General features: G+C 33.8%; 2 protein-coding genes across 2 annotated transcripts; one reads left to right on the top strand and one right to left on the bottom strand.

Moving 5' to 3' along the window:
- The first annotated feature begins 1924 nt into the window (after positions 1 to 1924).
- LOC140981417 (lignin-forming anionic peroxidase-like) lies at positions 1925 to 3441 on the top strand. Its single transcript, XM_073447805.1, has 3 exons — positions 1925 to 2436; positions 2623 to 2788; positions 2875 to 3441. Exons 1-3 carry the CDS (start codon positions 2020 to 2022, stop codon positions 3261 to 3263), a joined length of 972 nt encoding a protein of 323 aa, XP_073303906.1. The 5' UTR covers positions 1925 to 2019; the 3' UTR covers positions 3264 to 3441.
- A 4966-nt stretch (positions 3442 to 8407) lies between these two features.
- On the bottom strand, positions 8408 to 10955 carry LOC140980360 (subtilisin-like protease). The gene has a single exon (XM_073446136.1). The coding sequence runs from the start codon at positions 10870 to 10872 to the stop codon at positions 8614 to 8616; it is 2259 nt and encodes a 752-aa protein (XP_073302237.1). The 5' UTR covers positions 10873 to 10955; the 3' UTR covers positions 8408 to 8613.
- Between the last annotated feature and the right edge of the window lie 669 nt (positions 10956 to 11624).

Here is an 11624-nt window from a genome sequence, read left to right as displayed (position 1 = left end):
AATTGATTTATTGTATATTATTAATTATAATTTTGAGTACAATTTATATTTAATAATGCTGTAGTCGAGCTGTAAATCTAAAGAGGATTTGTGTGAAAGTTATGGACATTTGACTGTTTCCCGAGAAGAAAATCAAACGTCAAAAAACAGCTTGGTTTCTTTATTCAACTACTTGAAAAATAATATTATCTCATGACGTAATATGCCAACTTGCATTTGACTTTTATATGAAGTCAATAACAGAATAACATGCATAAGATAAATTGTTTTTTAATTAAAGTAATTTAGTACAGGAAAAATTATCAAAACCGTAATTGTAAATTAAATTATCTTAGATTTTGGTTGTCTTTTTTTCACTTTAAATCTATTTTTTCCCAGAATGCTGACATGAAATGCCCAAAATAGATTAATAGAACGACACAAATGGCATGTATTTATTTTTTCGTAGGTCTTTCATAAGACGGTCTCACAGAGCTTTATTCGTGAGACGGATCACTCATGTTCATATTTACAATAAAAATTTATATATTTGACATAAAAAGTAATATTTTTTCGTGGATGACCTATATAGAATATCTGTTTCATAAAATTGATCCATGAAACCGTCTCACATGAGTTTTTGTGTTTATTTTTATGGCGAACATATAAATACAAAATTTGAAACTAAGATAAGTTTATAACATATATTAATTACAATATTTCGAGCCGGTGAGATATTAAATAATAAAGGAGCTCAAAACTAGAATTCGAATTCAAGTTCAAATGTATACAAGTAATGGAGAGATTAAAGAATAAACACTTGGAAACAAGAAATAATTTTTTTGGATAAAATCATTATTAGTAAATGTATGGATTTGAAAGACTTTGAATAATGTATATTTTGGTTTAATTCGATAAAGTTAATTTGACTATTCTATTTGAGCAATTCTAAAATAGAAATATTTTGGGAACTTAAAACTTTTTTTTTTCTCTCACCTACCTCCACCGCAAGTTGTTTCTATACACACACTCATGCATGTATTTTCTGAATTCTTGGTACTTAGTAACGTAAATTGTATTAGTTATTTCACAATATTTGGATGTATTTTCGCATTATCAGGTTAAATTCAAATTACAAAAAATCTATTGTGAGACGGTCTTATGGGTCAATTTTATGATACGAATCTTGCATTTAGATCACAAATGGAAAAATATTACTTTTTATTGTAAATATGAACAGGCCGATTAACTCATCTCAGGAATATAGATCATTGAGACTGTAGATACATATTCATTCAATTAATATGCTTCAGATAAAATGTATTTGAGTATTCGTTAAGTGATGACACGGTTGAAATAAAAGTTTTTATTTATTTATTTATTTAATAAAAATTATGGTAAAAACTTGTGTGCGACGGTCTCATGGGTATAGACATATATCTTATTTGGGTCATCCATGAAAAAGTTTTATTTTTTATGCAAAAGTATTACTTTTTATTGTGAATATCAGTATGGTTGATCTGTCTCACAGATAAAGATTCGTGAGACGTACTGTCTCACAAGAGACCTACTCAAAAAGTATTCTTTTATTGTTCAAATCAGTACTTCCTACTCAAAAAGTATTATTTTATTGTTCAAATCAGTACTTCAGCTGAATTAATATGAGAGACTAGATACGGACATAGATATATTTTTCAATGATTTAGATTGAATAATCTAATTAAATTCCCTCGAACAACGACCAAATCAAATGGGATTGATCAGTTGAATTTTTACATGAAATTGAGAATATAAAAAGCTGGGATCGAACAACCTTTTTAAAAAAAATTATGTCAGGTACGTATATATACGCGTGGTAGAAGTCAACAGTGAACAACAATTCTTTTTATTTTATTTTATTTTATTTTTACTTTTAATTTGTCCTATAAATAGTTGCCAAGAAACCCATCATCTCCATCAACCTCAATTGCAATCAATATTTTGATTCTTAATCTGAGTGGATAAATAATTTCTCCAATCAAAAATCTTAAATTTCTAATAATGGGTAGCTTTACGAGTTCATTTTGCACTCTTTTTTCCCTTACATCCATCTTGTTTTTACTCTCTAGCATCTCATGTGAAGCACAACTATCCACAAGTTTTTATACCAAAACATGCCCAAATGCACTTGCTACGATTCGAACATCCGTCAGACGGGCGGTATCGGCGGAGCGTCGCATGGCGGCCTCACTCATTCGGCTCCACTTTCACGATTGTTTTGTTCAGGGCTGCGATGCATCGATTCTGCTAGATGAGACGCCTTCTATTCAGAGTGAGAAAACAGCTTTTCCCAATATAAATTCTGCAAGAGGATACAACATCATAGAGGACGCTAAGCGTGAGGTCGAGCGCATATGTCCTGGTGTAGTTTCATGTGCGGACATACTCACCGTAGCAGCACGTGATGCCTCAGTTGCTGTAAGAATTTATACATATATATATATACACATACATACATATATATATATATATATATATATATGTATGTATATATACACTTTCTCGTATAAACTATATAGTTACTACATCTAGGTAAATAATGTTTTTGAAAAAGCAAATTCATACATGCTTAATTTTTAAAGAAATGAAAATACATGCATGCAGGTTGGTGGTCCGACTTGGGATGTGAAGCTCGGAAGAAAAGACTCCACCACTGCGAACCGTGCTCAGGCAAACACCGATCTTCCCAGTCCTTTTTCTGATGCCAACACCCTTATTTCCGCCTTCGCCGTTAAGGGACTTAACACAAGAGACATGATTGCACTGTCAGGTATACGATCTAGCTAGTTTTATGTACATGCATGTACATATTGCATATACTAGACTTTCGGAAGTATGACATATTAATGCTTGTAGGATCACATACACTCGGCCAAGCCCAATGCTTTTTGTTTCGGTCAAGAATATACAGCAACGCAACTGATATTGATCCTGGATTTGCTAGCACTCGAAGGCGCCAATGCCCTCAAACAGGTGGTGACACCAATCTGGCTCCACTTGATTTGGTGACACCAAATTCATTCGATAACAACTACTTCAGGAATTTGGTACAGAGAAAGGGTCTTCTTCAATCCGATCAGGTTCTTTTCACTTCCGCATCAACAAACAGCATCGTCCTTGAGTACAGCAGGAATCCAGGAGCCTTCGCTGCTGATTTCGCTGCTGCCATGGTAAAGATGGCGGAGATTCAGCCATTACTTGCTCCAAATGGGATCGTAAGACGGACTTGTGGCGCTATTAATTAACCAAGTCCAAGCATATTTGTAGCAAAAGCACGTAGATTGGTTTAAATTTCTTGTTACTCTTAATTTGTTATAGTTAATCACCAATTTATATATGTGTGTGTGTGTGTGTGTTGTAATATCTAAAAGTCATCTATCTTCTTTGTATCGTAATAAATTTCACTCTCCCACAATTAGGGTGTTATGTATCTGTTAGATATTTTTGGAATGATATTATTCATCATTCTAATGCGCTTTAGTTCCTTATTTGTTAATCATATAAGTCAATTATTAGTTTTTTTTATTTCTAACTAATATATATATATATATATAATCATATAAGTCAATTATTAGTTTTTTTTATTTCTAACTAATATATATATATATATATATATATACACACACACCCACACATATATCAATTATTTTACCTACCCAATACATGTGCCGAAATAGTAGTATTTTTTGTGAGAGAGACTTTTAAAGGGCATTTGGGGAGATGAAATTGAAATCTATAGATTTTGATTATAGATTATAGTTTTATTGTTAACAATGAAATAATAGATCATTTCATAATTTAGTTACACAAAGTAGAATGAATTCAAATTATATCAATATTGGGTGAATTTGAAATTTATCATAATTAATTTGAAACATTATATACGTTAGGGTGTAAACGAATCGAACTTATTTGCGAGCTTTTCGAGTCGTCTTGATAAATATTTGATTCGTATTCGAATTTATCAAACTCAAGCCGAATTCGAACACGTTCGAACTTTTTTCGAACCGAACTCAGGCCAAAATTATTTTATTCGATAGTTCGCGAGCTTTAATATTTGATTAATATAATATTATTATATATTGAATATATATACGTTTCGAGCTTTCGATCCTACATTCTTGGACCTTAATATCCGAGCAATAGGCAGAATAGCTCGCGGATATATTCTTATAACATTTCGACCCTAACGCAAATTAGAACTTCATTTCGAGTCGAACTTGAGCCAAAAAGTCTAAAATTTTCGAGCTTCAAATATAGCTAGAACTCGAATATACTTAATTCGAACCGAATTTGAACCTTAAATTTTTACTAATATTCGTCTCGATTAGATTCTTTTACACTCCTAATTTATATGCAAGTGATGGATTGCAGTTCATGGTCTTTCTTATCTAAATACATTTGACCTTTGAAATCCATGGATATGAAATTCATGAATCCAAGTGCAACCTTAGAGAAACTAACTTTGGTGTGATCGGTGAAGTTTTTTGTGTTGTAGTTAGGGGTATAAACAAATCGAGCTGGTTCGCGAGCTTTCGAGCCGCCTCGATAATTATTTGATTCATATTCGAAGTTATCGAACTCGAGCCAAACTTGAACATCTTCGAAATTTTTTTGAGCCGAACTTGAGCCAAAATTATTTAGTTTGATAGTTCGCAAGCCTTAATATTATATTAATATAAGATTATTATATTATATATATATATATATATATTTCGAGTTTTTCGGACGTTTCGAGTTTTTGAACCTTCATTATTGAACCGTAGTCTGAATAGTTCGTAAATAGGTTCGAATATTTCGAGCCGAACGCGAATTCGAACTTCAATTTGAGTAGAACTCGAGCTAAAAAATTTCGAGTTTCGAATCTAGCTCGAACTCAAATATGCTTAATTCAAACCTTGCATATTTTTATTATTCGATATGATTTGATTAATTTATCCTTTATACTTATACTTAAAACAACACAATTATTCTAAACTTCAACTCCTATTTTAAAGGTGTAGAAATTATTTAAAATGTTCCATCATTTATAATTTTATTTTAAGAGAGAACACAAAGTATATTACACAAAAACACACAATTGGCATCTCGAAAAGATTTTTTTTCTCATATCGGTGTCTTATTCTAATATTTTAATATGGAAAATATTTCTTTTTCCAATAATTTTTTTTAACTGGGTCCACTAACTTTTTAGTTTTTTTATTTTATTTTGGTATGAAAAATTATGAACTTGCCTATTTTGGTGCATCTACCTCTGAAATGTTAAATTTCAGCAAAAAAATATTGATTAGATAATGGTTAAAACACATTTTGTTGTCACAATCATTGAATGATTATGGTAGAATGCCTAAAATTTGTTTGATTTGTTCGATTTTTTTAATATTAAGTTGCTTCCAAATAAATCGATGTCCCTTCAAAATCAAGAAATCCACAAAATTTTGGCAGCTTTAGATTTAGTCGCCGTGTTACAAGCGTTTTTTGACAAAAAATAACTTTCTGGTGATAGATTAACCAAAATATAGTCAAAATTCAGAAGTTATTGAACCAGAAGTTAATGGACAAAAAAACAAGAGGAGAGAGACAAGTTACTAACCAAAATATTTATTTTCCCTCATAAATAATATTTAATAAATACAAGTTTCACTATATAATTTTTTACATTTCGCATTAATATTATTTTAGATTCTGTAGCAATCATGACTATTAAAAAAATTAATCAATTTATCTATCCGTGTAAAAATTTATTTTTAAATAAAATATATTAATGTTATTTATGTCATTTAATTTCTTTACGTGTATTCGATTATAAGATAAATATTATATATCATCTCATCTAATTTGAATTTATGTTATATTTGCAAAAAAAAAAAAAAATTAATGTTTAACACAATGGCTAAAATTGCCAACATTACATACGCAAAGTGCAGAAAGATATGTAAAACAATTATCTATAAAATTTCAAAAATAATATAAAATTACTGATAAAAATAATAATTTTCTAATGTATTAAAGAAAATACAACACACTTAATTATATCTTCTAGAAAAAATAGTTATTAATTGTAAAAATACTATATATGGAGTACACAATTTATTAAAACATGTATGGCTTCTACATGATCATGCACTACAAGAAATTCTGCATACAACAACGCACATACGACAACGGTTTTTCACAAAAACCGTTGTCGTATGTTTTTTAACAACGGTTTTATCGAAAACCGTTGTCTTTTGGGGGTCAAAGACAACGGTTTTTAAAAACAGTTGTCTTTTTTGGGTCAAAGACAACGGTTTTTGAGATCATAGAACCGTTGTCTTTGAGCGTTTTTTTTGGGTTCATGACAACGGTTCTATGAACTGTTGTCGATTAGCGTGTTTTTTTGAACAATGGACAACGGTTTGAAGAAATCGTTGTCGATTAGCGTGGTATTTTTGACAAACAACAACGGTTTTGGAAAACGTTGCAATATTTAGCGACGGTTATTTCAAAATCCGTCGCTAATTTTAGCGACGGTTTGTCAAAACAGTTGCTAATTTTAAATTCGCGATGGTTTTAAAATAACCATCGCTAATTTTAGCGTGGTTTTTTGACAAACAACAACGGTTTTGAAAAACGTTGCNGGGTTCATGACAACGGTTCTATGAACTGTTATCGATTAGCGTGTTTTTTTGAACAATGGACAACGGTTTGAAGAAATCGTTGTCGATTAGCATGGTATTTTTGACAAACAACAACGGTTTTGGAAAACGTTGCAATATTTAGCAACAGTTATTTCAAAAACCGTCGCTAATTTTAGCGACGGTTTGTCAAAACCGTTGCTAATTTTAAATTCGCGATGGTTTTAAAATAACCGTCGCTAATTTTAGCGTGGTTTTTTTGACAAACAACAACGGTTTTGAAAAACGTTGCAATATTTAGCGACGGTTATTTCAAAATCCGTCGCTAATTTTAGCGACGGTTTGTCAAAACCGTTGCTAATTTTAAATTCGCGATGGTTTTAAAATAACCGTCGCTAATTTTAGCGTGGTTTTTTTGACAAACAACAACGACTTTGGAAAACGTTGCAATATGTAGCGACGGTTATTTCAAAAATCATCGCTAATTTAGCGACGGGTTTGTCAAAACCGTCGCTACGTTTAAATTAGCGACGGTTTTAAATTAACCGTCGCTAATTTTAGCGACATTGTTTTCGCGAATTTTAGCGACGGTTTGAATCCAAACCGTTGTCAAATAAAAATATGCGACGGTTTAACCAAAACCCGTCGCAAACTGTCTATAAATATCTCCACTTTCGTTCCATTTTCCTCCACAACACTTCACAACACTTAAAATTTTTCTCTTTTACACCATTTTATCAATTCACACAACACTTAAAATTTTTTCACCACTTCATAACACTTAAAATTTTTCTCTCTTACACCATTTCATCACTTCACACAACACTTAAAATTTTTTTATCTTACACAATTTTATCACTTTCACACAACACGTAAAATTTTTCTAACCACTTTATAACACTTAAAATTTTTCTCTTTTACACGATTTTACTACTTCACAACACTTAAATTTTTTTTCTTTTACACGATTTTAGTTTGGATAATTAGTTTCTTTTAGATTTATTAAATTATTAAAAGTATTTTTTTTATTTTTCGAAACAAATTAGCGACGGAACTATTGAAAGATGACGGTCGCTAATATTAACGACGGTCATGATTTCTACCATCGCTAATTTTAAATTAGCGAAGGTTTATATAACCGTCGCTGATTTAACTAGCGACGGTTTATGTAACCGTCGCTGATTTAAAATTAGCGACGGGTAGCAATCACGACCGTCTCTATTTTTATTTGCGACAGTTTTAAAAACCGTCGCAAATTTGATCTACCACAACTTTCAACAACACCCTCAGTTACAACAGTTTTTAAATGGCTACGACAACGGATAAAATCCGTTGTCGTTTGCCGTTTTTGTAGTAGTGATGTCTATGTGAAACATGTATATCTAAGGGTATATTATACATATAAATTTACCATGATGTAAGACTAGCTTATCTAATTTTAAGTTTTGATCTACCAGCTTTTCAAATTTGAATTTTGATAAATTAATTTTTAATTTTTGGTTATTTAATTCAATTGATGACATGATATCAGATACATGAACAATTTCTGATATCATGTCAGTATTTTTCGATATCAGATCAACACTCTAGCAAAGTAGGCCCGAAAAAGCTTAAAATAATATAATTTAATATATTAAAACCAAAATTTGAAAAATTAATGTACAAAGTTTGTGAATTATAAAAATTATTTTCTTTATTTATTATTTGATCAGCATTCACATTAAAGGACTGTACGTAGATCGGAATCGCCAAATGTTCGTTATGGCTTTTGAGGCAAAGTCTGAATGAAGAAATGTGTCATATATAAGCACTCATTTTGCAGATTAAATTATTATTACATAAGTTCATGTCTTCTTATTCTAGTAAATAAACTGATATCAAGCCGCAAGCAAGCAACTTGGATATCATAAAGAATCCATCAAATGCATGCAATATATAGTTATGTTGGAAAGAATTTAATGCAATCTTCCGGGATCTGTTAACGAATCATAACCGCGATAGGACTCCTAACCGAATACCTGGTTGAACTCCACTTCAAGAAACCTTGTTGGACAAATGTGATGTTTGAGGTCGTAATATTCAATCGTGTAAACGTCACTTGATATTGCTGTTTCTGGTTAAACTCTGAGAAATCGAGCTTAGCGGGTTGAACAAGGACTTCGATTCCAGGGGGTGGGACAATCTCAACGACGTAAGATGAGTTCGGCTCACCGACATTTGTCACCATTCTTGAATATGTCTGAGGTGTTGAAATATTGAATGATGGAAAAGTGAGATAAAATGAAGGATAGTTGAGCTGCGCTTCCGGTATACTTGATTCCACCAGGCAATCTACCTTGCGTTGAAGAATAACCCCGACTTGTCTGTTTGTATAGTTTAAACCACATAGGTAAGGGATGTAATCTTTCGGTTGGATATCGTAAATCAGTCCTGGATCGTTTGCTCTGGAGGGATTGACATGTCCTGATCCAGTGGCAAAGATGTCTGCAGGAAGAAATGTCTCGTCCTCGATTGGATTCTTGGCGAGATTTACGACATCAGCTGTAGTCATGATTGCTGACTTTATGGCTGCTGGAGACCAATCAGGGTGCACGCTTTTGAGCAATGCCGCGACACCACTGAGGTGTGGGCATGACATTGAGGTACCAGATATTATGTTGAATGTGGACTTGGTGTTTGTGATATTTTCAACTGAGGTAGGCCATGCTGCGAGAATGTTGACTCCAGGGCCTAAAATGTCAGGTTTAAGGATGCCGAGGCTAACCCGATTTGGCCCTCTCGAAGAGAAAGCCGCGACCACTGGGGCTCGATCATCTCCAATGACAGTACCTTTGAATAAAATTGTGGCCGTGGGTGTGGAAGTTGAATTTATGTAAGTCTTGATGGTCAACCCATCTGCATAACTGACATAAGCTGCTGGAAGGCCATAGAATTCTGAAAATGTTGTATTCGCATACCGTGCATTATTCACCATAATCATGGCAGCCGCTCCAGCATTCTTCACTGCTTCACCCTTTTCAGTCGCTGTTACTATGCCTAATTCGCACACCACTATTTTTCCCTTGAGGAGGGATGTTCTGTTCAATGATTCCGGGTCACAAAATGGAGCTAAAGGATCACTTTTGTTAATCGTCCCGGCATATACAAGAGGCAACGGTGTCGTTGGGAAATCCGTTGGCTGAAAAGCGGACTCGCCATCTAATTGTTCGTTGTTTCCAAGGACTGCAGTAGCCCTTATCTTTCTGTCCGTAGTACTTGCACCTACGGTTAGAATCCAAGGGGCCGAATTATGTACTGTTCTGTCACTCGGGCCATTATTTCCAGCTGAGCAGCTAACCAAGATCCCCTTCTCCATAGCACTAAATGCCCCAATCGCTATGTCATCGTCGTAGAGACCAAAAGAGAATCCTCCAATAGAGATAGAAAGCACATCTACTCCATCCTCAATAGCAAAGTCCATCCCAGCAAGAATATCACTGTCTGAACAAGATAAGTAACAAACCTTGTAAATGGCTAAATGAGCAAGTGGCGCGATGCCAGATGCTGTCCCATTAGCACTGCCGAACAAGTTTGCTCCTTTCACAAAGTTTCCGGCAGCAGTTCCCGCGACATGCGTGCCATGGCCATCATCATCTAGTGGACTCTCGTTAAGAGGCTTCCCAAGGTACCGAGCTCCAATAATCTTATTGTTGCATGTTGTGTGATTGAACTCACACTTCCCCTTCCATTTCGCTGGTGGAGGTGGCATCCCTTCATCGCTAAAGGAAGGGTGTTCCGGTAAAATTCCAGTGTCCACTACTCCAACGATCACACCTTTGCCATAATTGGAATCTCTCCAGAACCCCATGTTCTGGTTCAACCCCAAGAAGTTAGGCGAATGAGTTGTATCCAAGGACAATTTTCTTTGGGGACGTGCTGATATGAATCCCTCCTTATTTTCCATTTCTTTCACTTCATCTGCAGATAATCTAGCAGAAAAGCCCTTGAACACGTGATGATATGTGTAAACCATTCGGTCTCCACCGGTTGAGGACGTTGCCATGGTGGTTGGCAAGAACGACCGGTACCATTTGTCCCAGTCGAAGCTGCCTGATTCAGAGGAAAGCTGTGCATCAGGTTCCTCGACACGAACTATGTAAGTCTCCAAATTGGTTTCACCTGGTAAATCTTGAGCAAATGTTGTTGATGAACTGAAATTCAGTATGCAAATAAAGATAACAAATAACAGGAATCTCATGTTTTTAATTCCTTTATTGGTAAATGAAACTTTGGTTTCCAATGCAATTGGTGTTTAGTTTTGGATTTGTCAACTATTTATATAAGTGCTTCGTCCTTAACTTTGAGTTTTCAATGTTATTATTACATAACTAAGTACTCCAACGTCATTGCCGACCAAGACTTGTTCCTGTGACTATGTCGCTGAAGGAATCGACTTGGTCAGATGCTTTTGCATGAATTTTCACAAGGTCAGACACAGGAGAGATTAGGGGTCCGAACTCATGGATGCTGCATTTATCTTTGTATTCGAGCTTGATCTTGAGTTGGTTTTGAATATTCAACTTCTGACTCGAATTAGAAATATTAGAAATCGAGCTTGAATCATTTGGTTCAACCTTAGTATTATAAGTGGAATTTATTCCAAAGTGGAGTCAGTCGAATTAGTAGGGTTCTAAAATATTAGAGTAAGTCTCTTATGAGACGGTAAAGTCGAATTAGTAGGGTTCTAAAATATTAGAGTCTAGAGTAAGTCTCTTATGAGACGGTAAAGTCGAATTAGTAGGGTTCTAAAATATTAGAGTAAGTCTCTTATGAGACGGTCTCACGAATATTTCTTTGTGAAACGGGTCAATCATGCTCATATTTACAATAAAAAAATAATTAATATTTTTGGCATATAAAGTAATATTTTTTCATGAGTAACCCAAATAGAATATTTGTTTCACAAAATTGACTCGTAATATTGTCTCACGTGAGTTTTTGTGAAAATAT

The sequence above is a fragment of the Primulina huaijiensis genome, chromosome 7 (genome assembly GCF_012295235.1).
Source record: "Primulina huaijiensis isolate GDHJ02 chromosome 7, ASM1229523v2, whole genome shotgun sequence".
Lineage (NCBI taxonomy): Eukaryota > Viridiplantae > Streptophyta > Magnoliopsida > Lamiales > Gesneriaceae > Primulina > Primulina huaijiensis.
The sequence above is the reverse complement of the archived record's forward strand: the minus strand, read 5'-3'. Positions and strand labels throughout refer to the sequence as shown.

Bases quoted from the DNA above. Each gene is read 5' to 3' on its own strand.
- LOC140981417 (XM_073447805.1), top strand. From the start codon at position 2,020: ATGGGTAGCTTTACGAGTTCATTTTGCACTCTTTTTTCCCTTACATCC. The intron at 2,437-2,622 runs GTAAGAATTTAT...ACATGCATGCAG, and splicing joins CACGTGATGCCTCAGTTGCT to GTTGGTGGTCCGACTTGGGA. The intron at 2,789-2,874 runs GTATACGATCTA...TAATGCTTGTAG, and splicing joins AGACATGATTGCACTGTCAG to GATCACATACACTCGGCCAA.
- LOC140980360 (XM_073446136.1), bottom strand. From the start codon at position 10,872: ATGAGATTCCTGTTATTTGTTATCTTTATTTGCATACTGAATTTCAGT.